The sequence below is a fragment of the Oncorhynchus masou genome, chromosome 30 (assembly GCF_036934945.1).
Source record: "Oncorhynchus masou masou isolate Uvic2021 chromosome 30, UVic_Omas_1.1, whole genome shotgun sequence".
Taxonomy (NCBI): domain Eukaryota; kingdom Metazoa; phylum Chordata; class Actinopteri; order Salmoniformes; family Salmonidae; genus Oncorhynchus; species Oncorhynchus masou.
In genome coordinates, this window is record NC_088241.1 from 43,331,354 (window position 1) to 43,358,395 (window position 27,042).

The 27,042-nt window shown below is 47.0% G+C and overlaps 1 protein-coding gene across 3 annotated transcripts in view; it reads left to right on the plus strand.

The window, feature by feature from the left end:
• LOC135522634 (MAGUK p55 subfamily member 7-like) overlaps positions 1-27,042 on the plus strand; it is a 273,268-nt gene that overhangs the window by 87,150 nt on the left and 159,076 nt on the right. For all 3 annotated transcript variants that reach the window (XM_064949080.1, XM_064949082.1, XM_064949081.1), the window contains exon 4: positions 26,120-26,238. In XM_064949080.1, the coding sequence (XP_064805152.1) occupies positions 26,120-26,238 (119 nt within the window). The remainder of the gene's footprint in view (positions 1-26,119; positions 26,239-27,042) is intronic.

Genomic DNA, 27,042 nt, shown 5'->3' on the forward strand with positions numbered 1-27,042 from the left:
TTAATTGACATTCTCACAAAGCGGCCAAGCGGCAGGAAATTGTTTTTTAATTGCGCAGGGTTGATCAAGGGGTCCTGCCACAGTGGGATGTCCTAGAGATGTGTCATGTCACCAATCCGGTTTGCTTAATACTCAACCCCAACCCAGCTACTGTTACCGTCTAGCTCTATAGAGGGGTTCTGTTACTGTCTAGCTCTATGGAGGGGTTATATTACTGTCTTGCTCTATGGAGGAGTTCTGTTACTGTCTAGCTCTATGGAGGGGTTATGTTACTGTCTAGCTCTATGGAGGGGTTATATTACTGTCTTGCTCTATGGAGGGGTTATGTTACTGTCTAGTTCTATGGAGGGGTTATGTTACTGTCTAGCTCTATGGAGGGGTTATGTTACTGTCTAGCTCTATAGAGGGGTTATGTTACTGTCTAGCTCTATGGAGGGGTTATATTACTGTCTTGCTCTATGGAGGGGTTCTGTTACTGCCTAGCTCTATAGAGGGGTTATGTTACTGTCTAGCTCTATGGAGGGGTTATATTACTGTCTTGCTCTATGGAGGGGTTCTGTTACTGCCTAGCTCTATAGAGGGGTTCTGTTACTGTCTAGCTCTATAGAGGGGTTCTGTTACTGTCTAGCTCTATGGCGGGTCTATGTTACTGTCTAGCTCTATGAAGGGGTTCTGTTACTGTCTAGCTCTATGGAGGGGTTATATTACTGTCTAGCTCTATGAAGGGGTTATATTACTGTCTAGCTCTATGAAGGGGTTCTGTTACTGTCTAGCTCTATGGAGGGGTTATATTACTGTCTAGCTCTATGGAGGGGTTATATTACTGTCTATCTCTATAGAGGGTTCTGTTACTGTCTAGCTTTATAGAGGGGTTATATTACTGTCTAGCTCTATATAGGGGCTCTGTTACTGTCTAGCTCTAGAGGGGTTATATTACTGTCTAGCTCTATGGAGGGGTTCTGTTACTGTCTAGCTCTAGAGGGGTTATATTACTGTCTAGCTCTATGGAGGGGTTCTGTTACTGTCTAGCTCTATGGAGGGGTTATGTTACTGTCTAGCTCTATGGAGGGGTTCTGTTACTGTCTAGCTCTATGTAGGGTTTCTGTTACTGTCTAGCTCTATGTAGGGTTTCTTTTCTGTCTAGCTTTATAGAGGGGTTATGTTACTGTCTAGCTCTATGGAGAGGTTCTGTTACTGTCTCGGTCTATAGAGGGGTAATAGTCCTGTCTAGCTCTATGGATGGGTTCTGTCTAGCTCTATGGAGGGGTTCTGTTACTGTCTAGCTCTATGGAGGGGTTATGTTACTGTCTAGCTCTATGGAGGGGTTCTGTTACTGTCTAGCTTTATAGAGGGGTTCTGTTACTGTCTAGCTCTATAGAGGGTTTATGTTACTGCCTAGCTCTATGGAGGGGTTCTGTTACTGTCTAGCTCTATAGAGGGGTTCTGTTACTGTCTAGCTCTATGGAGGGGTTCTGTTACTGTCTAGCTTTATAGAGGGGTTCTGTTACTGTCTAGCTCTATAGAGGGGTAATAGTCCTGTCTAGCTCTATGGAGGGGTTCTGTTACTGTCTAGCTCTATGGAGGGGTTCTGTTACTGTCTAGCTCTATGGAGGGGTTATATTACTGTCTAGCTCTATAGAGGGTTCTGTTACTGTCTAGCTTTATAGAGGGGTTATATTACTGTCTAGCTCTATATAGGGGTTCTGTTACTGTCTAGCTCTATGGAGGGGTTATATTACTGTCTAGCTCTATGGAGGGGTTCTGTTACTGTCTAGCTCTAGAGGGGTTATATTACTGTCTTGCTCTATGGAGGGGTTCTGTTACTGTCTCGGTCTATAGAGGGGTAATAGTCCTGTCTAGCTCTATGGATGGGTTCTGTCTAGCTCTATGGAGGGGTTCTGTTACTGTCTAGCTCTATGGAGGGGTTATGTTACTGTCTAGCTCTATAGAGTGGTTATGTTACTGTCTAGCTCTATGGAGGGGTTCTGTTACTGTCTAGCTCTATGGAGAGGTTCTGTTACTGTCTAGCTCTAGAGGGGTTATATTACTGTCTAGTTCTATGGAGGGGTTCTGTTACTGTCTAGCTCTATGGAGGGGTTATGTTACTGTCTAGCTCTATGGAGGGGTTCTGTTACTGTCTCGGTCTATAGAGGGGTAATAGTCCTGTCTAGCTCTATGGATGGGTTCTGTCTAGCTCTATAGAGGGGTTCTGTTACTGTCTAGCTCTATGGAGGGGTTATGTTACTGTCTAGCTCTATAGAGTGGTTATGTTACTGTCTAGCTCTATGGAGGGGTTCTGTTACTGTCTAGCTCTATGGAGAGGTTATGTTACTGTCTAGCTCTAGAGGGGTTATATTACTGTCTAGTTCTATGGAGGGGTTCTGTTACTGTCTAGCTCTATGGAGGGGTTATGTTACTGTCTAGCTCTATGGAGGGGTTCTGTTACTGTCTAGCTCTATAGAGGGGTTCTGTTACTGTCTAGCTCTATGGAGGGGTTCTGTTACTGTCTAGCTCTATGGAGGGGTTATATTACTGTCTAGCTCTATGGAGGGGTTCTGTTACTGTCTAGCTCTATGTAGGGGTTATATTACTGTCTAGCTCTATGGAGGGGTTATATTACTGTCTAGCTCTATGGAGGGGTTCTGTTACTGTCTAGCTCTAGAGGGGTTATATTACTGTCTTGCTCTATGGAGGGGTTCTGTTACTGTCTCGGTCTATAGAGGGGTAATAGTCCTGTCTAGCTCTATGGATGGGTTCTGTCTAGCTCTATGGAGGGGTTCTGTTACTGTCTAGCTCTATGGAGGGGTTATGTTACTGTCTAGCTCTATAGAGTGGTTATGTTACTGTCTAGCTCTATGGAGGGGTTCTGTTACTGTCTAGCTCTATGGAGAGGTTCTGTTACTGTCTAGCTCTAGAGGGGTTATATTACTGTCTAGTTCTATGGAGGGGTTCTGTTACTGTCTAGCTCTATGGAGGGGTTATGTTACTGTCTAGCTCTATGGAGGGGTTCTGTTACTGTCTCGGTCTATAGAGGGGTAATAGTCCTGTCTAGCTCTATGGATGGGTTCTGTCTAGCTCTATAGAGGGGTTCTGTTACTGTCTAGCTCTATGGAGGGGTTATGTTACTGTCTAGCTCTATAGAGTGGTTATGTTACTGTCTAGCTCTATGGAGGGTTCTGTTACTGTCTAGCTCTATGGAGAGGTTATGTTACTGTCTAGCTCTAGAGGGGTTATATTACTGTCTAGTTCTATGGAGGGGTTCTGTTACTGTCTAGCTCTATGGAGGGGTTATGTTACTGTCTAGCTCTATGGAGGGGTTCTGTTACTGTCTAGCTCTATAGAGGGGTTCTGTTACTGTCTAGCTCTATGGAGGGGTTCTGTTACTGTCTAGCTCTATGGAGGGGTTATATTACTGTCTAGCTCTATGGAGGGGTTCTGTTACTGTCTAGCTCTATGTAGGGGTTATATTACTGTCTTGCTCTATGGAGGGGTTCTGTTACTGTCTAGCTCTATGTAGGGTTTCTTTTTCTGTCTAGCTTTATAGAGGGGTTATGTTACTGTCTAGCTCTATGGAGAGGTTCTGTTACTGTCTCGGTCTATAGAGGGGTAATAGTCCTGTCTAGCTCTATGGAGGGGTTCTGTTACTGTCTAGCTCTATGGAGGGGTTATGTTACTGTCTAGCTCTATAGAGTGGTTATGTTACTGTCTAGCTCTATGGAGGGGTTCTGTTACTGTGTAGCTCTATGGAGGGGTTATGTTACTGTCTAGCTCTATGGAGGGGTTCTGTTACTGTCTAGCTCTATAGAGAGGTTCTGTTGCTTTAACCTCAGCCCTTGTCTAACAGTTTCACTATAGTGGGGTTCTGTTACTTCCTCTACAGACAAGCAGTGTTTAATAATCTCTTCCCTTCCTCGTCTTCAGGAAGGATGGGGTTTTATTACAGTCCCAGTTAAGGGAGTTCTAGTACAGTGTTTCACCTATGGTTGGGTTCAGTATCGATTCACAGATCAATGCTGTGTCTGTCTAACTTCAAGCTGTCCCTCCTCCAGATCTGTAAAGATCCAGTGTCCTCTTACTCTCCCTGAGAGAGAGAGTCATTCAGAGGGGTTTGTTTACGCCCTGTGTCTGTGTGAAGTTAGTGCTAGAGTAGAGAGCAGGCTAATGGGAGTTAGAGTGGAGGAGAGTAATGGTAGTATGGTGCTCGGGGGTGTAATGGAAGCAGGGAGACGGCGCATCGCTCTGTCGGCGGGTTGCCTTGACTCTAACCTCCCGCTCCTGTAGAGAGTTGAGCATCTGTCTGTTGTACGCTACAGATGCTGCTAGTCTGCCTGTCTGTTCTCCTGGAGCGTGTGTGGGTGTGTTCTCCCTCCTGGTGTTTGTGTGCTCTGTGGGGGTGTTTAGCTCCTGATAGCCCCATTTCCTCTCTCCATCTGGGGGTAGAAGGTTATGGCCTCTCCCTTGTGAGGAAGGAATGGGGGACCATGATCCATCCTCACTTAATCTTACCCTTGGGGATGGCTGGGTTTACCTCCACAGAGGAAGACCGGGGTGGATGTTTCTGAATGGACAAGAGCATCCTTGTTGTCTGAGCCGGTGTCTTTACCTTCTTACACGCTCAGTCTGCAGTGAGACGAGCTGAGGATAGCTTGATGCCTTACTGTTTTAGCAGCCAGACGAGAGGGAGTTGCTCTAATGATGTGGTTGCTCTGTAGCCGTGTCACAATAACAGTTATATCCCTTTAGTGGGACATTACAGGATAGTTGTTGTCCTGTAATCAGAGGTTAACCAATCGACAAGCTCATCTCGGATGTCTTATCACAATGCCCCGTTAAAGGGATACTTCGGGATGTTGTACACAGAAATGGTATCCAAGATGTTCATCTATCCATGGTTAAGTAGATGAAGGGCCTCATTGGCTGTCCATCAGAGTCCTGCCCAACACCAGCATCCATCTACCCTCCGATAGGCACATCTCAAGACCCTGGGGGTGTCGCAAATTGCACTCCATCCCCTATATACTGTTGTGCACTGTATGGGCCATGGTCAAAAGTAGTGCACTATATAAGGAATTGGGTGCCGTTTGGGACGTAGACCCAAGGTCATTCAAGTTTACTATGTCATTCTGGGCCGTACCTGCATGTTTGTTCTATCAAGGTTTACTGGCCCGCGGCCGCATTAAAAGATAAGCAGAGTTTAGCTAGGCTATACTATACACAGCTGGGATAGGTGGGCGCTGGATGCACAAAACTTACACATGGAAAACTTTTGAAGACAACTATTTTACCAGATACTCTCTTTTAGTGTGTGCGTGCGTGTGTTTTACCAGATACTCTCTTTTAGTGTGTGTGTGTGTGTGCTTTACTATAGTAGTGAGTACCAGAAGTCCTCACAATAATAGTAATACAGCAACAATTCAGGGGAGTAAGGACATTTTGCCAGTCCTCACTTGTAAAAAAGACTATTTCAGGCTTAGGGGTTAGGTTTAGGGAAATAAGGTTTTTGAATGGAAATCAATTGTTGGTCCCCAAAATGTCCTCACAAGTATAGTAAGACACAGCTACGTGCATCTGTCTCATTCTGTGTGTATGATTCCAGTCATCCCCTTCTTCCTTCTCATCCAACCTCATCCCACTGCTGTCCAACAAGGCAATGTGTTTAGTAGCCAGGGGTAATGAGAGGTAGATCTCCATATTGTTTATCACTCACTGAGCACCTCTGCCTGCCTTATAGCTTCCACAGACGCACACAGGCAGCACAGCTAATAATGGAGCTATGAGGGATATGACAAGAATGGCCATATTACATTTCTTTTCCATTCTGATGTCAAGAATGTAGAGCATCTGGAATCTGTGGCTGGAGTTGAGAGAGGAGGAGAGGAGAGCACGGCTGCATAGGTACGCTACGGGAGCACTTTGTCCATTTCCAGACATTTGTCGTCCTCCCAGACCGCTGCTCAGCCCCCCCCCCCTCTCTCTTTCTCTCTCTCCTCTCTCTCTCTCCCCCCTCTCTCTTTCCCCCGCTCTCTCTTTCCCCCGCGCTCTCTCTCTCCCGCTCCCCCGCTCTCTCTCTCTCCCCCGCTCTCTCTCTCTCCCCCGCTCTCTCTCTCTCCCCCTCTCTCCTCCGCTCTCCCTCTCTCCCCCGCTCTCTCTCTCTCCCCCGCTCTCCCTCTCTCCCCCGCTCTCCCTCTCTCCCCCTCTCTCCCCCGCTCTCCCTCTCTCCCCCGCTCTCTCTCTCTCCCCCGCTCTCTCTCTCTCCCCCGCTCTCTCTCTCTCCCCCGCTCTCTCTCTCTCCCCCTCTCTCCTCCGCTCTCCCTCTCTCCCCCGCTCTCTCTCTCTCTCCCCCGCTCTCCCTCTCTCCCCCGCTCTCCCTCTCTCCCCCGCTCCTCTCTCCCCCCCTCTCTCTCTCTCTCCCCTGCTCTCTCTCTCTCCCCCGCTCTCTCTCTCTCCCCCGCTCTCTCTCTCCCCCGCTCTCTCTCTCTCCCCCGCTCTCTCTCTCTCTCTCCCCCGCTCTCTCTCTCTCTCTCCCCCGCTCTCTCTCTCTCTCTCCCCCGCTCTCTCTCTCTCTCTCTCCCGCTCTCTCTCTCCCGCTCTCTCTTTCTCCCCCGCTCTCTCTCTCTATCCCCCGCTCTCTCCCCCGCTCTCTCTCTCTCCTCTCTCTCTGCCATAGGGATACAGAGCTGAAACACAAGGATTTGTTGCCACTGGAAGCTCTCCCTGTTTCCAGTTACATCACAACCCACATTTCCACATCACTTTGGTTGCATCTCTAATGGCACCCTATTCCCCATATAGTGCAATACTTTTGACCAGAGCCCTATGCACTATATAGGGGATAGGGTGCCATTTGAGACGCAGCCCTTAGCAAACCGACCAGTGAGGGGAGGAAGATTAAAAAAGGGAAAGACAGAGAGGGAAGGAGAACTAGATGAAGAGGAATTGTATTCATTTCTATATGTAGGATCATTTTTCTAAGGGATAATGATATCATCCCTCCGACTGTCCCCTTCCAAAGTCCACACATTTAAAAGGTCATCACTGGGTATAGGACAAGCTCACTAAAAAACAGGATGAACACAGCAAACTTCACAGACCATCTGTATAGCACTTTGTGACATCGGCTGATGTAATAAGGGCTTTATAAATACATTTGATTTGATGTGCACCGCTTGGCCATATGGCAATGGGAGATTGAATAATGGCATTCCTCCGAGGAGGGAGGGAGAGATGCTGTGAACAGTCAATGTCCAGGGGTATTCAAACTAGAGAGTGGGCAGTTATATGATAGCCTGCTCCCAGATCAGAGAATGTGAGCTGGAGTGGCGAGAGGAGTGGCGTGTGCGTAATTTGGCTGGAGTGGATAAAAAAAAAATGTTTGAGCCTCGAGCTGGGCCTTCTCTCTCACTCCGCTGTCGCTCCGTTACCGCTCAGCCACGAGCTCTGGGCTCTGCCCAGTATTTTTCATTTCCTTCACCACTGTTCTTTTAATTAGGCATACAGTTGTATTTATTTAGCCTACCCCACCGCTAAGGCGCAGAGACGTTGAAATGAGTCGACCACGAAATAGGTCACAGCCCGTGTAAACGAATGAGCCAATGAGCCCATCCCAAGGCACCGGAGACCTTTAGATTTCGATAGGCCGATTTAAAAAAAAAAAAGAGGTGTCTAAGTTTGTAACTAAAGTACTAAAGTTGCCTATCAACTGTAAAATGTGAGCACAACAGAGCCAGCTACAACTGAAGTAACCATCAATAGATTAGAGAAGGGTTTCACAGCTGATTCAAATAAGCAAAGGTTTTAATGCCCAACTCATTATCATGATGATTTGAGGCCGCTTAGGGCAAAAATCAAAATGTGCAGGAGAGGCCCCAGGACCAAGTTTGGGACACCCTGGATTGGAGAAAGAGCATGTTTTTTTTAACACAGCGGCCTCAAATCATCAGGTACAGTGGGGAGAACAAGTATTTGATACACTGCCGATTTTGCAGGTTTTCCTACTTACAAAGCATGTAGAGGTCTGTAATTTTTTATCGTAGGTACACTTCAACTGTGAGAGACGGAATCTAAAACAAAAATCCAGAAAATCACATTGTATGATTTTTAAGTAATTAATTAGCATTTTATTGCATGACATAAGTATTTGATCACCTACCGCCCAGTAAGAATTCCGGCTCTCACAGACCAGTTAGTTTTTCTTTAAGAAGCCCTCCTGTTCTCCACTCATTAACTGTATTAACTGCACTTGTTTGAACTCGTTACCTGTATAAAAGACACCTGTCCATACACTCAATCAAACAGACTCCAACCTTTCCACAATGGCCAAGACCAGACAGCTGTGTAAGGACATCAGTGATAAAATTGTAGACCTGCACAATGCTGGGATGGGCTACAGGACAATAGCCAAGCAGCTTGGTGAGAAGGCAACAACTGTTGGCGCAATTATTAGAAAATGGAAGAAAGTCAAGATGACGGTCAATCACCCTCGGTTTGGGGCTCCATGCAAGATCTCACCTTGTGGGACATCAATGATCATGAGAAAGGTGAGGGATCAGCTCAGAACTACACGGCAGGACCTGGTCAATGACCTGAAGAGAGCTGGGACCACAGTCTCAAAGAAAACCATTAGTAACACACTACGCCGTCATGGATTAAAATCCTGCAGCGCAAGCAAGGTCCCCTTGCTCAAGCCAGCGCATGTCCAGGCCCGTCTGAAGTTTGCCAATGACCATCTGGATGATATAGATGAGGAATGGGAGAATGTCATGTGGTCTGATGAGACAAAAATAGAGCTTTTTGGTCTAAACTCCACTCGCCGTTTGGAGGAAGAAGAAGGATGAGTACAACCCCAAGAACACCATCCCAACCGTGAAGCATGGAGGTGGAAACATCATTCTTTGGGGATGCTTTTCTGCAAAGGGGACAGGACGACTGCACCGTATTGAGGGGAGGATGGGCGGGGCGATGTATTGCGAGATCTTGGCCAACAACCTCCTTCCCTCAGTAAGAGCATTGAAGATGGGTCGTGGCTGGGTCTTTCAGCATGACAATGAACCGAAACACACAGCCAGGGCAACTAAGGAGTGGCTCCGTAAGAAGCATCTCAAGGTCCTGGAGTGGCCTAGCCAGTCTCCAGACCTGAACCCAATAGAAAATCTTTGGAGGGAGCTGAAAGTCCATATTGCCCAGCGACAGCCCCGAAACCTGAAGGACCTGGAGAAGGTCTGTATGGAGGAGTGGGCCAAAATCCCTGCCGCAGTGTGTTCAAACCTGGTCAAGAACTACAGGAAACGTATGATCTCTGTAATTGCAAACAAAGGTTTCTGTACCAAATATTAAGTTCTGCTTTTCTGATGTATCAAATAATTATGTCATGCAATAAAATGAAAATGAATTACTTAAAAATCATACAATGTGATTTTTGTTTTAGATTCCGTCTCTCACAGTTGAAGTGTACCTATGATTTAAAAAAATACAGACCTCTACATGCTTTGTATGTAGGGAAACCTGCAAAATCGGCAGTGTATCAAATACTTGTTCTCTCCACTGTAGATCTTTTTTTAATAGCCTACGACATGTTGTGGAAATGTTGAAGCTTCTTATGATAGCTTGCTTCAAAACCAAATGGTACATAGTCATAAAAGTAGATGGGGTGTTGGTTAAACTATCTTTTTAAACCAAAAACAAATGGAGTGAATTTCGAGTGTCAGTTTTTTTCCTGTGATAGCTTAGCAATTTCTAGTGTGGAGGGGGGAAAGGACATTGAATGCCATAGTGGTGCGTAAAGACCACTCCGTGAGCTATGAGTGGGATATCCGACCTCTCCGCTCAGATACTCTGTCCCAGATCTGTTTGTAATGTCTTTCAAACTCCTATGGTCATTGTTTTTGGCAAAGACAACAACCGTAAGAGTGGCCAGATCGGACAAACAGATCTGGGACCAGGCTAACATGTATGATGCCTTGGGGACAGACAGAGCCAAAGGCCCAGTGTTCACAGCCAGGTCAGAGTGTGGGTGTTATCGGCTTAGTTTTGGCAAGACAGCACAAACAGAGCAGGACCAGGCTATCATGCAGAATACCTGGGGGACAGACAGAGCTGTTTGAGGTTGTTTAAATGCTCAGTGTTCACAGCCAGCCCAGAGTGTGAATGTGTGTCATCGGCTTAGCACCCTAACCGCCCTGAACAGCTTCAAAACAGCTCCTGTTCAGATTCAGATATAGAGCCTGTATGTCCCGATGACTGACTGACTCTTAAACCTCTGTCCTCAGCCTTGGCTTCCTGTTTCTGTTTGTCTGGTTGCATCCCAAATGGCACCAAAGTCCCTACATAGTGCACTACTTTTGACCAGGGCCCATAGATCTCTGGCCAAAACTAGAGCTGTACAGAGAATAGGGTGCCATTTGGGACGCAATCTGTCTCTTATGGCTTTGGCCTTTCTTGTTGGGAGTTCAACTTGTGTCAGAACAATGAAGTAAAGGGTATTTTCTTCCCCTTCTGATGAAACCGACCGACAGAGCAGAGAACTGAACAGTAGGAGCCTCATTAGCTTGTCTGGATTGAGTAGCCATTTGACTAGTGCTTCTCCACTTAAGACTGGAATGTATATATCATGACATGATGTAGGCTATGACTTGAGCAGACACTGTGACCCCTGAGCATAACTTACAATGTGTCTAGTGGTGTTCTCTGGAGTGAGAGAGAACATTGGAAATACAACCTTTATTTATTTATTTATTTATTCTCCCTGTCATACTTCAACTACTTGCACATTGCTACAACACTGTACAAAGCCAATAATATGACATTTTGAAATGTCTACATTCTTTAAAAACTTTTGTGAGTCTAATGTTCACTAATGTTTCCCTTGTTTATGTCCCTTTGTTTGTCTGTTCCGTTTGCTTTGGCAACATAAACATATGTTTCCCATGCCAATAAAGTCCTTTGAATAGAGAGCGAGAGAGGGGACTTGGCAGTAAGACCTGACCCACAGACCTCTATTACTGAACGTCACGCCCCCTGACCACTCCTCCACATGAAAGGCCACAGCCTGATCCTTCCATTATGATCCACAATGGTATTTCAATGTCATCATCTCAAATAACACTAGCTAGTTCTCTCCTAAAAAAAGAACAGTTTGCAAGATGTTAGTTAGCAGAGCTCAGTCCGGATAGGAAAAATGACTCACTGTTCTTCATGGCTAAGTCCAGGTGCAATCAACCGTCAAACTCTCCAACCGCTCCAATCATATATGGACCGTATCACTAATAGCATAGACAGAATTGCGGATGCTTGTCATCCCCTGGAACTACAAGGAACTCCAAAGAGCGGTTCCTTCAAGATCATTCCCGCTTCGCTGGTTCCAGGTTGAAGTTACTTATCAAAGCTACCCGTCGGAGTCTGGCCAATCCGGGCCAAGCTTTTTCTAAAAGGTTTCATTTATTTTCTAACGCGTCATTGGCTACCACGTCGTAAGCCACTTTCACCCATCCCTTCATTCATCCTTATCGGTCACACACCTATAGACTTCAAAGGGCATTCAGCGTGACGCTTAGAATGCCCAAAATAGTTCCTCTAATGAATATAATTCAATGCACACATTCTGAGGTCTCGTCTACGGGCAGCCAAACCCGATTCTCTGGGTTTTACACTGCAGAACGCCTCAGATTTGTGTTCTTCTGCTGCTAGGCCAAAACTGGAGAGAACAAAGAGATTTGAGATACTAGTCCCAGTCTGAGAGATTTTATTGTTTATAAACCGACCCCCTCCCACAGTAATTTAGAGATATGGAGAGCCAGAGAGATAAAGAGAGAGCTGGTGTGTGGACTGTGGAGGACAAGTCGCCCAGTCTGGCCTGACACTTGCCAGCTGATGGTGTTGGATGCTTGGATGTGAGACTGAGGGAGCTGTGGAGGGAGAATGGGGTTCAGTTCAGTACTGGTCTTTCCAGAACTCTCTCCCTGATTCCCCAGATAGAGATGAATGTCTGCCCTCTGGCCCAGCGTGGTCCAGTGGCTCCACATGCTCAGACAAAACACAGCAGCCACAGACGTACAAGCAACCAGACACCCAATGACCTGCCACCTCCGCTTACAGAGCAGACTGCATCGTCCCTACAGAGCAGAACTGCGTCGTCCCTACAGAGCAGAACTTCGCCGTCCCTACAGAGCAGAACTTCGCCGTCCCTACAGAGCAGAACTTCGCCGTCCCTACAGAGCAGAACTGCGCCGTCCCTACAGAGCAGGACTGCGCCGTCCCTACGGAGCAGGACTGCGCCGTCCCGACGGAGCAGGACTGCGCCTTCCCGACGGAGCAGGACTGCGCCGTCCCGACGGAGCAGGACTGCGCCGTCCCGACGGAGCAGGACTGCGCCGTCCCGACGGAGCAGGACTGCGCCGTCCCGACGGAGCAGGACTGCGCCGTCCCGACGGAGCAGGACTACGACAGACGTACAAGCAACCAGACACCCAATGACCTGCCACCTCCGCTTACAGAGCAGACTGCATCGTCCCTACAGAGCAGAACTGCGTCGTCCCTACAGAGCAGAACTTCGCCGTCCCTACAGAGCAGAACTTCGCCGTCCCTACAGAGCAGAACTTCGCCGTCCCTACGGAGCAGAACTTCGCCGTCCCTACGGAGCAGAACTTCGCCGTCCCTACGGAGCAGGACTTCGCCGTCCCTACGGAGCAGGACTGCGCCGTCCCTACGGAGCAGGACTGCGCCGTCCCTACGGAGCAGGACTGCGCCGTCCCTACGGAGCAGGACTGCGCCGTCCCGACGGAGCAGGACTGCGCCGTCCCTACGGAGCAGGACTGCGCCGTCCCGACGGAGCAGGACTGCGCCGTCCCGACGGAGCAGGACTGCGCCGTCCCGACGGAGCAGGACTGCGCCGTCCCGACGGAGCAGGACTGCGCCGTCCCGACGGAGCAGGACTGCGCCGTCCCGACGGAGCAGGACTGCGCCGTCCGGACGGAGCAGGACTGCGCCGTCCCGACGGAGCAGGACTGCGCCGTCCGGACGGAGCAGGACTCCGCCGTCCCGACGGAGCAGGACTGCGCCGTCCCGACGGAGCAGGACTGCGCCTTCCCGACGGAGCAGGACTGCGCCGTCCCGACGGAGCAGGACTGCGCCTTCCCGACGGAGCAGGACTGCGCCGTCCCGACGGAGCAGGACTGCGCCGTCCCGACGGAGCAGGACTGCGCCGTCCCGACGGAGCAGGACTGCGCCGTCCCGACGGAGCAGGACTGCGCCGTCCCGACGGAGCAGGACTGCGCCTTCCCGACGGAGCAGGACTGCGCCTTCCCGACGGAGCAGGACTGCGCCTTCCCGACGGAGCAGGACTGCGCCGTCCCGACGGAGCAGGACTGCGCCGTCCCGACGGAGCAGGACTGCGCCGTCCCGACGGAGCAGGACTGCGCCGTCCCGACGGAGCAGGACTGCGCCGTCCCGACGGAGCAGGACTGCGCCGTCCCGACGGAGCAGGACTGCGCCTTCCCGACGGAGCAGGACTGCGCCTTCCCGACGGAGCAGGACTGCGCCTTCCCGACGGAGCAGGACTGCGCCTTCCCGACGGAGCAGGACTGCGCCGTCCCGACGGAGCAGGACTGCGCCGTCCCGACGGAGCAGGACTGCGCCTTCCCGACGGAGCAGGACTGCGCCTTCCCTACGGAGCAGGACTGCCCGTCCCTACGGAGCAGGACTGCGCCGTCCCTACGGAGCAGGACTGCGCCGTCCCTACGGAGCAGGACTGCGCCTTCCCTACGGAGCAGGACTGCGCCGTCCCTACGGAGCAGGACTGCGCCGTCCCTACGGAGCAGAGGGAACAGTCTATGACTAGGGTGACTGAAGTCTTTGACAATTTGTAGGGCCTTCCTCTGACACCTCATGGTATAGAGGTCCTGGGTGGCAGGAAGCTTGGCCCCAGTGATGTACTGGGCTGTACACACAACCCTCTGTTGTACCTTGTGGTCAGAGGCAGAGCAGTTGCCATACCAGGCAGTGATGCAACCCGTCAGGATGCTCTCTGGTGCAGCTGTAAAACCTTTTGAGGATCTCAGGACCCATGCCAAATCTTTTCAGTCTCCTGATGGGAAATAGGTTTTGTCGTGCCCTCTTTACAACTGTCTTAGTATGTTTGGTCCATGATAGTTTGTTGGTGATGTGGACTCCAAGGAACTTGAAGCTCTCAACCTGCTCCACTACAGTCCCGTCGATGAGAATGGGGCATGCTTGGTCCTCCTTTTCCTGTAGTCCACAATCATCTCCTTTCTCTTGATCATGTTGAGGGAGAGGATGTTGTTCTTCCACCACACGGCCAGGTCTTTGCCCTCCTCTCTATAGGCAGTCTCATCGTTGTCGGTGATCAGGCCTACTGCTGTTGTCATCAGCAAACTTAATGATGGTGTTGGAGTCGTGCCTGGCCGTGCAGTCATGAATGAATAGGTAGTACAGGAGGGGGCTGAGCACGCACTCATGAGGGCCCCCGTGTTGAGGATAAGCGTGGCGGATGTGTTGTTACCTACCCATACCATCTGAGGGGGAGCCGTCAGGAAGTCCAGGATCCAGTTGGAGAGGGAGGTGTTCAGTCCCAGGGTCCTGGCTTAGTGATGAGCTTTGAGGGCACTATGTTGTAGAACGCTGAGCTGTATGTGTTCCTTTTGTCCAGGTGGGAAAGAGCAGTGTGGAGTGCAATAGCATCATCTGTATATCTGTTGGTGTGATATGCAGATTGGAGTGGGTCTAGGGCTTCTGGGATAATGGCTTTGTTGTGAGCCATGACCACCCTTTCAAAGCACTTCATGGCTACAGACGTGAGTGCTACGGGTTGGAAGTAATTTAGGCAGGTTACCTTGGTATTCTTGGGCACAGGAACTATGGTGGTCTGCTAGAAACACGTTTGTATTACAGACTCAGGCAGGGAGAGGTTGAAAATGTCAGTGAAGACACTTGCCAGTTGGTCAGCGCATGCTCGGAGTACACCTGCTGGTAATCCGTCTGGCCCTGCGGCTTTGTAAATGTTGACCTGTTTTAAAGGTCTTACTCATATCGGCTGCAGAGAGCTTGATTACACAGTCGTCCGGAACAGCTGATCATTTCATTCATGTTTCAGTGTTACTTATTTAGCTCGTCTTGTAGGCTTGCATCACTGGGCAGCTCTCGGTTGTGCTTTCCTTTTTGTTGTCTGTAATAGTTTGCAAGCCCTGCCACATCCGACGAGCGTCGGAGCCGGTGTAGAACAATTTGATCTTAGTCCTGTATTGATGCTTTGCCTGTCTGATGGTTCGTCAGAGGGCAGAGCGGGATTTCTTTTAAGCTTCCGGGTTCGTCCTGCTCCTTGAAAGCGGCAGCTCTACCCTTGAGCTCAGTGCGGATGTTGCCTGTTATCCATGGCTTCTCGTTGGGGTATGTACGTACAGTCACTGTGGGGACGATGTACTTATTAATAAAGCCAGTGACTGATGTGGTGTACTCCTCAATGCCATCGGAAGAATCCCGGAACATGTTCCAGTCTGTGCTAGCAAAATAGTCCTGAAGTTTAGCATCTGCTTCATCTGACCACTTTTTTATTGATCGAGTCACTGGTGCTTCCTGCTTGAATTTTTCCTTGTAAGCAGGAATCAGGAGGATAGAATTGTGGTCAGATTAGTAAAATGGAGGGCGAGGGAGAGCTTTGTATTCGTCTCTGTGTGCGGCGTATAGGTGGTCTAGAATTGTTTTCCCCTCAACACATTTAACATGCTGATAGAAATGAGGTAAAACTGATTTAAGTTTCCCAGCATTAAAGTCCCCGGCCACTAGGAGCGCGCCTCTGGGTGAGCTTTTTCATGTTTGCTTATGACGGAATACAGCTCATTGAGTGCAGTTTTAGTGCCAGCGTCAGTCTGTTGGTATGTAGACCGCTACGAAAGATACAGATAAGCTGCAGACCACACTTTCTACCAAGAGTTTATCATGAGATGCTCTACCTCAGGCGAGTAAAACCTTGAGACTTCCTTAGATATCGTGCACCAGCTATCGTTTACAAATATGTATCGGCTCCCACCCCGTGACTTTCCAGAGGATGCTGTTGGGTCCTGCCAATAGAGTGTATCACTTCTACAACACATTATTAGACTGCAGCTGCTGCTCTCTCTCTCTCTCTTTCTTCCCCACCTTTTCCTCTGCCCTTGTTTTTCACAGCAGACAGGCTTTAAACATGTTTCGCAGTAGAGACATGTTTGAAATACTAACCCCCGAAGAGGTCCCAAGTGTTATCATGTGTTTTTCTCTAGAAAGGAAAGAGAGTGAGAGAGTATCTTTCTCTCGATAAATCCCTGCTAGATATACGATTGAGATTAATAAGTCATTCAGCACCTGCAAGATGAGAGGAGAGGTAAGGAGGGGAGCGGTAAGGAGGGGGAGAGGAAAGGAGGGGGAGAGGTGGGAAACCAAAGTTAAGTTCCCTTATTTGTTTGAGGTACAAGTACATTTTCATTCCCCCCTCTCTCTCTCCCGTCTTCCCTCCCTCCCCCTCTGTTCTTAGAATAATCCCCCAGAGTATATGCAGCTATTCAGGGTTTGAGTGTTATTTTTTATTTTTTTACTGCTATTCTTAAAAACTTAAGCAGAATGGCCTGACTGATAAATCCTTCTTCCAGTGGATCCAGCCAGTTGTCATGTCCTGGCGCGGTGACGGGGGGGTGTTGAGCACCAGAGAGGTCAGGGTATAACTCCGTGGGGCTGAGTGAACTCTCACTCCCTATAGACCGTGTTGTATAAGCCTCTGTAATTACCATGGATGTGTCCAAAATTTTCCCTTTTTCCCTATATAGTGCACTACTTTTCATAGAGCTCTGGTCAAAGTAGTGCACTATATAGGGTATAGAGTGCTATCGGGGACTACGCCTAGAGTTCTGCGCCAGACCCAACCCAAGGCCACTGGCCCCTCTGTGACTATGAATCCAATGAGGATCATGTTTAATTCATTTCTTTGTCAATTTTTTTTATAAAAAAAGGTTCTGAATCTGAAAACGTATTTTCTTCCGACCGCTGTGGAGGTGTAGGCGTGAGAGGGGAAGCTGGGCTTGCTGTTCTTTGGCATCATTAGGCCGTCATTTCCCCTTACTGTAAACCCCCTAGTGGCCTTAGTTCAGAAATAGAGTAACTAGAAGGGATTAAAGGCCCTCAGGCCACAGACGGCAATTTAATTGGATGGGAATGTCTGTTCTAGCCATTCTATTTCTATGGCCTGATCCCTCTCTGGCCCAGGTTGGACCTATAGACCTCTGGACGAGGCTGCTCCAGGACACTACTGTATGGATTTATATGCCCTCAGGTAGTGCTCCCTGTGCTGGCTCTCAGCCGGCTGCTCCCCTCCCTTGCCTTGCCCCAGGCTGGACCTCTGGCCTCGACCACTCCAACCTATAGGGCCCTAGTCAAAAGTAGTGTACTATATTGGGAATAGGGTGAAATTTGAGACCCAACCCACTACTGTTTCCACAACACAACAGAACCCAGCGGCTGGTCAGTCTTGCATTGACAGTCCACCCTGCCAGGCCCGGCCTGTTAGTCCAACCACATAGAGACCTGAGAGGAGCCAGACTGAGCCAAGCCAAGCCAAGCTTGGCCGAGCCAAGCAAAGCTCGGAGAAAACAAGCATGCGGCCCGCCCTTTGGTGGTGGTGATGGTGGGTGCAAGCTTGGCCTGGTTTGCTTCCTCTCTAATTCTCTCTCTCCCTCACTCGCACTCTCTTTTCCACCTCTTCCTCCCTCTGTCTCTCTGGCTGGTGTGTCCGATATCACAGCTCTGTACAGGGCCATCCAGTCGGCTGGATCTCTCACTGGCTGACTGTCCAACACACAGTCCAGCCCTGCCCTGCTCGGCTCCAGCCCCACTTTCAACCGGCTTTGTGGTCCTTTTGTTTATTTTCTCTTTTTATCTCTCTCTCAATCCAATTCAATTTCAATTTAAGTGGCTTTATTGGTATGGGAAACATATGTTTACATTGCCAAAGCAAGTGAAATAGATCATTAAAAAGAGTGAAATAACACAAAAATGAACAGTATTGTAACCATGTGCAAATAGTTAATGTACAAAAGGGAAAATACATATGAATTTATGCTCCCAAGTGGCGCAGCGGTCTAAGGCACTGCATCTCAGTGCTAGAGGCGTCACTACAGACCCTGCTTCGATTCCGGGCTGTATCACAACCGGCCGGGATCGGGAGTCCCAGAGGGCGGCGCATAATTGGCACATCATTGTCCGGGTTAGGGGAGGGTTTGACCAGGGTAGGCTGTCATTATAAAATAAGAATTTGTTCTTAACTGACTTTCCTAGTTAAATAAAGATTAAATAAAACAAATGCTGTGATGGCACACTGGTATTTCACCCAGTAGATATGGGATTTTATTTTAAAATTCTTTGTGGGTCTGTGTAATCTGAAGGGAATATGTGTCTCTAATATGGACATACATTTGGTAGGAGGTTAGGAAGTGCAGCTCAGTTTCCACCTCATTTTGTGGGCAGTGTGCACATAGCCTGTCTTCTCTTGAGAGCCAGGTCTGCCTATGGCTGCCTCTCTCAATAGCAAGGCTATGCTCAATGAGTCTGTACATAGTCAAAGCTTTCCTTAATTTTGGGTCAGTCACAGTGGTCAGGTATTCATCCACTGTGTATTCTCTGTTTAGTGCCAAATGGTGTTCGTTTGCTCTGTTTTGTTTCTTAATTCTTCCCATTGTTTTAAGTAATTTTTTTATTTTCTCATGATTTGGTTGGGTCTAATTATTGTATTGTCCTCGGGCTTTGTGGGGTCTGTTCAATTTGGTGTTTGTCCCATTTTGTGAATTATTGGTTGGTTAGCTTACCCCAGACCTCACGATGGGTTCTATAACTGATTCAAGTATTTTTTTGCCAGATCCTAATTGGTATGTCAAATTTTATGTGTCTTTTGATGGCACAGAAGGCCCTTCTTGCCTTGTCTATCAGATTGTTCACAGCTTTGTGGAAGTTGCCTGTGGTCCTGATGTTTAGGTCGAGGTATGTATAGTTTTTTGTGTTCTCTAGGGCAATGGAATTTGTATTTGTCGTCCTGGCGACTGGACCTTTTTTGGAACACCATTATTTTTGTCTTACTGAGATTTACTGTCAGGGCCCAGGTTAGTCTCACACTCTCTCGCTCTCTCTGTGTGTCTCTCAATTCAATTCAGTAGACTTTATTGACATGGCAATTAACAGTTGAAGTCAGAAGTTTACATACAACTTAGCCAAATACATTCACAATTCCTGACATTTACTCCTAGTAAAAATTCCCTGTCTTAGGTCAGTTAGGATCACCACTTTATTTTAAGCATATGAAATGTCAGAATAATAGTAGAGAATGATTTATTTCAGCTTTTGTTTATTTCATCACATTCCCAGTGGGTCAGAAGTTTACATACACTCAATTTGTTTTTGGTAGCATTGCCTTTAAATTGTTTAACTTGTTTTGGGAAGCCTTCCACAAGCTTCCCACAATAAGTTGGGTGAATTTTGGCCCATTCCTCCTGACAGAGCTGGTGTAACTGAGTCAGGTTTGTAGGCCTCCTTGCTCGCACACACTTTTTCAATTCTGCCCACAAATGTTCTATAGGATTGAGGTCAGGGCTTTGTGATGGCCACTCCAATACCTTGACTTTGTTGTCCTTAAGCCATTTTGCCACAACTTTGGACGTATGTTTGGGGTCACTGTCCATTTGGAAGACCCATTTGCGACCAAGCTTGTAACTTCCTGACTGATGTCTTGAGATGTTGCTTCAATATATCCACATCATTTTCCTCCCTCATGACGCCATCTATTTTCTGAAGTGCTCCAGTCCCTCCTGCAGCAAAGCACCCCCACAACATGATGCTGCCACCCCGTGCTTCACGTTTGGGATGGTGTTCTTAGGCTTGCAAGCCTCCCTATTTTTCCTCCAAACATAACTATGGTCATTATGGCCAAACAGTTCTATTTTTGTTTCATCAGACCAGTGGACATATCTCCAAAAAGTACAATCTACAATTCTTGGCTGATTTATTTTGATTTTCCCATGATGTCAAGCATAGACCTTGAAATACATCTACAGGTACACCTCCAATTGACTCAAATGATGTCAATTAGCCTATCATTAGCTTATTAAGCCATGACATCACTTTCTGGAATTCTCTAAGCTGTTTAAAGGCATAGTCAATTTAGGGTATGTAAACTTCTGACCCACTGGAATTGTGATTAAGTGAAATAATCTGTAAACAGTTGTTGGAAAAATGACTTGTCATGCACAAAGTAGATGTCCTAACCGACTTGCCAAGATTCCAAGAACACAGGATGAGATGTTACTATCCTTTGTGCAAGTACTTCCAAGAGTTCATGAACAGTGAGCCTGTTGAAATTTGGGGAGCGCATCGTCAGTAGTGTACCTTTGGTTCCTAGGGTATTTCGGCCTTTCACACTATACACCCTCCCCAAAGGCGGCCAGCGACAGAGTGATCAATCCTACGCTTGCGTCCCATTCCCAATTAGTCATAGATGTCCTAACCGACTTGCCAAAACTATGGTTTGTTAACAAGAAATTTGTGGAGTGGTTGAAAAACGAGTTTTAATGACTCCAACCTAAGTGTATGTAAACTTCCGACTTCAACTGTACTTACATTGTCAAAGTATATATTTAACAAAAAAATAGTTGGACCAACATCAATAATAATAGTCGTAGTGGAAGTGGGATTACCACTATCTTCTTTCGGATCAGTGGGACGCTAGCGCGCCAAATTCAAATTAAGGGTCTTACTCACATCGGCTGCAGAGAGCGTGATCACACAGTCGTCCGGAACAGCTGATCATTTCATGCATGTTTCAGTGTTATTTGCCTCGAAGCGAGCAAAGAAGTTATTTAGCTCGTCTGGTAGGCTTGCATCACTGGGCAGCTTTCGGCTGTGCTTCCCTTTTTGTTGTATGGTGTCGTCATTTTTTAAATCGGACATGATGGGAAGATTAACAAGATGTTTATCTTTAATTTGCTGTATTGGACTGTATATGTGTGAAAGTTATATATTTCAAAAAAATATTTTTGAATTTCGCGCTCTGCCTTTTCAGCGGAATGTTGTCGCTAGGGGAACCCCTGGGCTAGAAAGGTAAAATTACTAAAAATATTTAACTTTCATAAAATCACAAGTGCAATTGATCAAAATAAAGTTTATCTTGTTGTTAATCCAACCGCTGTGTCAGATTTCAAAAAGGCTTTACGACGAAAGCAAACCATGCGATTATCTGAGACCTACGCCCAGCAGACAAATCATTACAAACCATAACCAGCCAAGTAGAGGAGTAACGAAAGTCAGAAATAGCGATAAAATGTATCACTTACCTTTGATGATCTTCATATGGTTGCACTCCCAAGACTCCATGTTACACAAAAAAAATCATTTTGTTTGATAAAGTCCCTCTTTGTTCCAAGAAACTCAATTTTGTTGGTGCGTTTTGTTCAGTAATCCATTGGATTCATTGGTCACAGTAGGCAGATGAAAAATCAAAAAAGTTAGTAGAAACATGTCGAACGATGTTTATAATCAATCCTCAGGTTGTTTTTGTCATAAATAATTGATCATATTTCAACCGGATAATAGCTTTGTCAATAGAAAAGGAAAAACAAGAAAGGCGCACTCCGGTCACGCGCAGGACTCATGTCTGGAAATTTCCACTGTCCTCTCATTGAAAGTGGTCTTTCTCCCTCATTTATCAGAGTAAAAGCCTGAAACAATGCCTAAAGACTGGCAACATGTAGTGCAAGCCATAGTCCTTTGTATGGTGGATAGGCTTTCAATGGAGTAACAGCCATTTCAAAATAATAGCATTTTCTGGATGGATTTTCCTCAGGTTTTCACCTGCCATATCAGTTCTATTCTACTCACAGACATAAGTTTTGGAAACTTTCGAGTGTTTTCTATCCAAATCTACCAATTCTATGCATATCCTAGCTTCTGGGCCTGAGTAGCAGGCAGTTTACTTTGGGCACAAGTTTTCATCCATAATTCCAAATGCTGCCCCCTATCCCAAAAATGTTAACAGCAACTACAACAACAATATTAATGGGAATAATAAAACATTAAAATCAGTAGAAGTTTACCAGCCACATGACATTGTATGAAAGCCAAAACTAAACAAAACGGGAAATATAATTGTCATTACATTGCACTTGTCTTTGACTATCTCTCAGTGCTCAGACTGTCCGCAATAAGCTGAGAGAGTCTCGACTGAGGGCTTGTAGGCCTGTTGTAAGGCAGGTCCTCACCAGACATCACCGGCAACAACGTCGCCTATGGACACAAACCCACCGTCTCTGGACCAGACACGACTGGAAAAAGTGCTCTTCTCTGACGAGTCGCGGTTTTGTCTCACCAGGGGTGATGGTCGGATTTGTGTTTATCGTCTAAGTAATGAGCGTTACTCTGAGGCCTGTACTCTGGAGCGGGATCGATTTGGAGGTGGAGGGTCCGACATGGTCTGGGGTAGTGTGTCACAGCATCATCAGACTGAGCTTGTTGTCATTGCAGGCAATCTCAACGCTGTGCGTTACAGGGAAGACATTCTCCTCACTCGTGGTACCCTTCCTGCAGGCTCATGCTGACCTGACCCTCCAGCATGATAATGCCACCAGCCATACTGCTTGTTCTGTGCATGATTTCCTGCAAGACAGGAATATAGGTGTTCTGCCATGGCCAGCAAAGAGCCCGGATCTCAATCCCATTGAGCACATCTGGGACCTGTTGGATCGGAGGGTGAGGGCTAGGGCCATTCCCCACAGAAATGTCGGGGAACTTGCATGTTCCTTGGTGGAAGAGTGGGGTAACATGTCACAGCAAGAACGGGCAAATCTGGTGCAGTCCATGAGGAGGAGATGCACTGCAGTACTTAATGCAGCTGGTGGCCACACCAGATACTGATGGTTACTTTTGATTTTGACCCCCCTTTGTTCAGGGACACATTTTTCCATTTCTGTTAGTCACATGTCTGTGGAACTTGTTCAGTTTATGTCTCAGTTGTGGAATCTTGTTATGTTCATACAAATATTTGCACATGTTAAGTTAGCTGAAAATAAACTCGGTTGACAGTGAGAGGATGTAATTTAGTTTGTTGTTGCTGATTTTACATTGTCTAATGTTATGATCTTAAATGAGAACATATCTCTCAACATGCAAGCAATGTGTGAGTTTAGCTATTCTCTGCTCCAGATGCCCATAAGGCCAGTCATGCCATCATACTGTAGGTCTATGGCTGCATTGGAGATGCATGCTATATGATAAACTGCTAAATGGATTCACATAGCTGATATACAGAGAAGAGAGAGACAATCAAATAAAACACATTGCAGATCTTACAAGTAGACACAAAGGAAATGTTGATTTGAGAAAACACAGAAATACAGACACATTAGAGACGGAACCCCTTCCCCTCGTTATTGCAGGATTGGAACATGTGATTAATCAACATTGACACAAGTTCATTTAAAAAAATAGTTTAACCACTTCACTTCAAATAATCAACACTTCATCCCTTAAATCTTATTTGTACATTTATCTTATGTAAATATATTTGTATAAACACCAATAGCTAATTGAGTAGTAACAAGTAGGCTATTATTACTAAAGCATAATTTCCGTTGAACAACAAAACTTTGCTCCAACCTTGCTCCACTGACCCCCGACCTACTGGGTGAGCAGGGTTCTATTCCAGCTCAGCAATATATCTACTGGGTGAGCAGACTTCTGTTCCAGCAATAGATTTACTGGGTGAGCAGGGTTCTGTTCCAGCTCAGCAATAGACCTACTGGGTGAGCAGGGTTTTTTTCCAGCTCAGCAATAGACCTACTGGGTGAGCAGACTTCTGTTCCAGCTCAGCAATAGATCTACTGGGTGAGCAGGGTTCTATTCCAGCCCAGCAATATGATCTACTGGGTGAGCAGGGTTCTATTCAGGCTCAGCAATAGATCTACTGGGTGAGCAGGGTTCTATTTCAGCCCAGCAATAGATCTACTGGGTGAGCAGGGTTCTATTCCAGCTCAGCAATAGATCTACTGGGTGAGCAGGGTTCTATTCCAGCCCAGCAATAGATCTACTGGGTGAGCAGACTTCTATTTCAGCCCAGCAATAGATCTACTGGGTGAGCAGGGTTCTATTCCAGCCCAGCAATAGATCTACTGGGTGAGTAGGGTTCTATTCCAACCCAGCAATAGCACACTAGATTATCAACTCATTAGGTTTGTTAAGTTGAATCAGGTGTGTTATTGCTGGTCCAGTAGGGTTGGGCTGCTCCAATTGTAATAGGTATATACATTTGTGTGTGATGTTTAACTGTATTTTTGTATACACCATTTGCTAATATAGGTAGGCCTACAAATATAACCCATGGCATATAGTATATACCTTTAGTCTGTTGAGACATTCATTGTTGGGACATTCCATCTCTCTTCATCTACAAAACGGTTTTCACAGCTTTCCATATCGGAGGACAGAACACATCACGAAGAAACAGGCTTCATTAAACTCAAATTAGACGGCACTCAACATTACATTGCTGTACCTCTCTGTCCTCAAAGTTCCCCCCTTTAGGGACTGGAACTGGAGAATCTTGTCATAATGTCCTCCCACAAAATGACCTGTCCTGTCTACACTCTCCCTTTACTGCCAGGTGGAGCTGTAATTCCACCCTCTTCCATAGCTGTTAAATACAAATGCATTTGATTTCATCAAGATAGCTAGTTGATAGGAAGTTAGCTAACGTTTGCTGATGACATTTAATTCACTTAACTATACAGTATGTAAAGCTACAGTAGTTACCTACCTAACATCTCAGTTGAGTTCACCTACAAAGTGGCCTATTGCAGACAGCTAGCTAAAAATACATTGTTTTTAAGTATTGACTTGATTTTGGAGGAATGGCAACGTGAGACTAGACCAGACCTAATAGACTACTTAGACCCACCAGAACATGTTCTCCAGAATATAGTCCCAATACAACATGTCTCCACTTAGTCCAAGGACAGCAGTTCTTAGACTGTGGCCATTTCATCCGACTCAATACTATAGCGCTTAGACCAACCAGCACACTCACTAAGGCCTTTGTTCCTTGATTTTTCTCTCTAAAACGTATATATGTTTAGTTCAAATCCGGGACTTCAGCAGAAACTAAGATTGATTTATTTGTGGGATTTATTGAGTGACGTTGGTGACGGTGGAGTTCCTGGAACAACAGGAAGCGCTGAGACAAAGGCAGGAAGTGCCGAGCTGTGAGAGGAAGTGGCTTATTGCCTCCTGATGACCTGGTCTGCTCTGGTCTGGTTTAGTCTGGTCCAGAGTAGACCAGTGCAGCTCAACACCCACGGTCACTTTAACCTGGGTTGGTGATACTTTCCCTAGAGGTCTGTAGAACCTCCTTGCTTCCTCATCTCCCCCTTGGCAACTTCAGAGGGAACTTTGTGTGTGTGTGTGTGTGTGTGTGTGTGTGTGTGTGTGTGTGTGTGTGTGTGTGTGTGTGTGTGTGTGTGTGTGTGTGTGTGTGTGTGTGTGTGTGTGTGTGTGTGTGTGTGTGTGTGTGTGTGTGTGTGTGTGTGGGGGTACACACTGAGTATACCATTAGGAACACCCCACCCTTTACTCTCAGAACAGCCTCAATTCATTGGGGCACGGACTCTGCAAGGTGTCGGAAGCGTTCTACAGGGATGCTGGCCCATGTTTACTCCAATGCTTCACACAGTTGTGTCAAGTTGGCTGGATGTCCTTTGGGTGGTGGACCATTCTTGATACACACAGGAAACTGTTGAGCGTGAAAAGCCCTGCAGCGCTGCAGTTCTTGACACAAACCCGTACACCTGGCACCTGCTACCATACCCCTTTCAAAGGCATGTCAGTATTTTGTCTTACCCATTCACCCTCTGAACGGCACACACGCAATCCATGTCTCAATTGTCTCAAAGCTTAAAAATCCTTTGTCAACATGTCTCCTGTCCTTCAGCTGGTCAGTCTTTGTCATGGAAAGAAAAGGGGTTCTTAATGTTTTGTATACTCAGTGTATGTTTGTCTCTGTGTGTGATGGGCGCTGACTGCGTGGTTTCCTCCTGTTCCCTCTCTGTGCCTCCAGGTCTGCATGAGCTGCTGTGTGCCCTGCCCTCCCAGCTGCAGCCCCATGTCCACAGCCAGGACGACAGCACCTTTCTACACAACATGTTCGGAGAGAGGAGCCTCCACTCGCTGGTCAAGGTAAACCTACTGTACCCCTTCCTATTTTCCCCTCCTAAGCCTTTAAAGAAGTGTGTGTGTGACGGTCGTGTTAGGATCATAACACCCCTCCTTTTCTCGCTCATTTCCTTTTTTCAAGCTCTTACTTTTTGTCTGTTTTTCAATGTCTCCCTGTCTCACACGCTTTCCCCTTTCTCTCTCTCTCCCTCTCTCTCTCCCTCTTGTTCAAGTCCTGTCTCTCTCATTCCTTCTGTACAAGGCTGTCTTAATGTCGCGACAGGACCGTGTCGGGTCATGTGTCTATGTGAAGAGGTTCTCTGGGCCGGACCAGGCGGCAGGGTTATTAAAACAGAGTGCCGGAGATGAACACACTTGATATCTTTATTTCTCTGGCAGACGGTGCTAATGAGTGAACCATATGCTGTCCTCAGTTTGTAGTCTGTCTGTCTGCCCCCCCCCCCTCCACTGCCCTTGTCTAGTCTGCATACTACAGCAACACCACTCTTCCCTCTATTCATTTACCCTCCCACTACTCCAAGGGACAAAGCCCAGGGTTGACAGTATCTTTAGCATGTAGTTTACAGGTGTATAGGTGAAGTTCTGAAGTACTGTAAAGAAATGTGGCTTTTAAATCAGAGGCAATTGTTGGTCAGTAGCAGACCGTTTCTGATCAGTCTGTTGGCTGCGGTCTTTGTGTCATAGACAAGGGAAGGGAGGGGGGAGAGAATTGACATCATATTACCTCCCTCCCGTCACTTTATTACTGTGTGTGTGTGTGTGTGTGCGTGTGCGCAGTATCCAGGTTGTGCTGTGCCAATGCAAGCT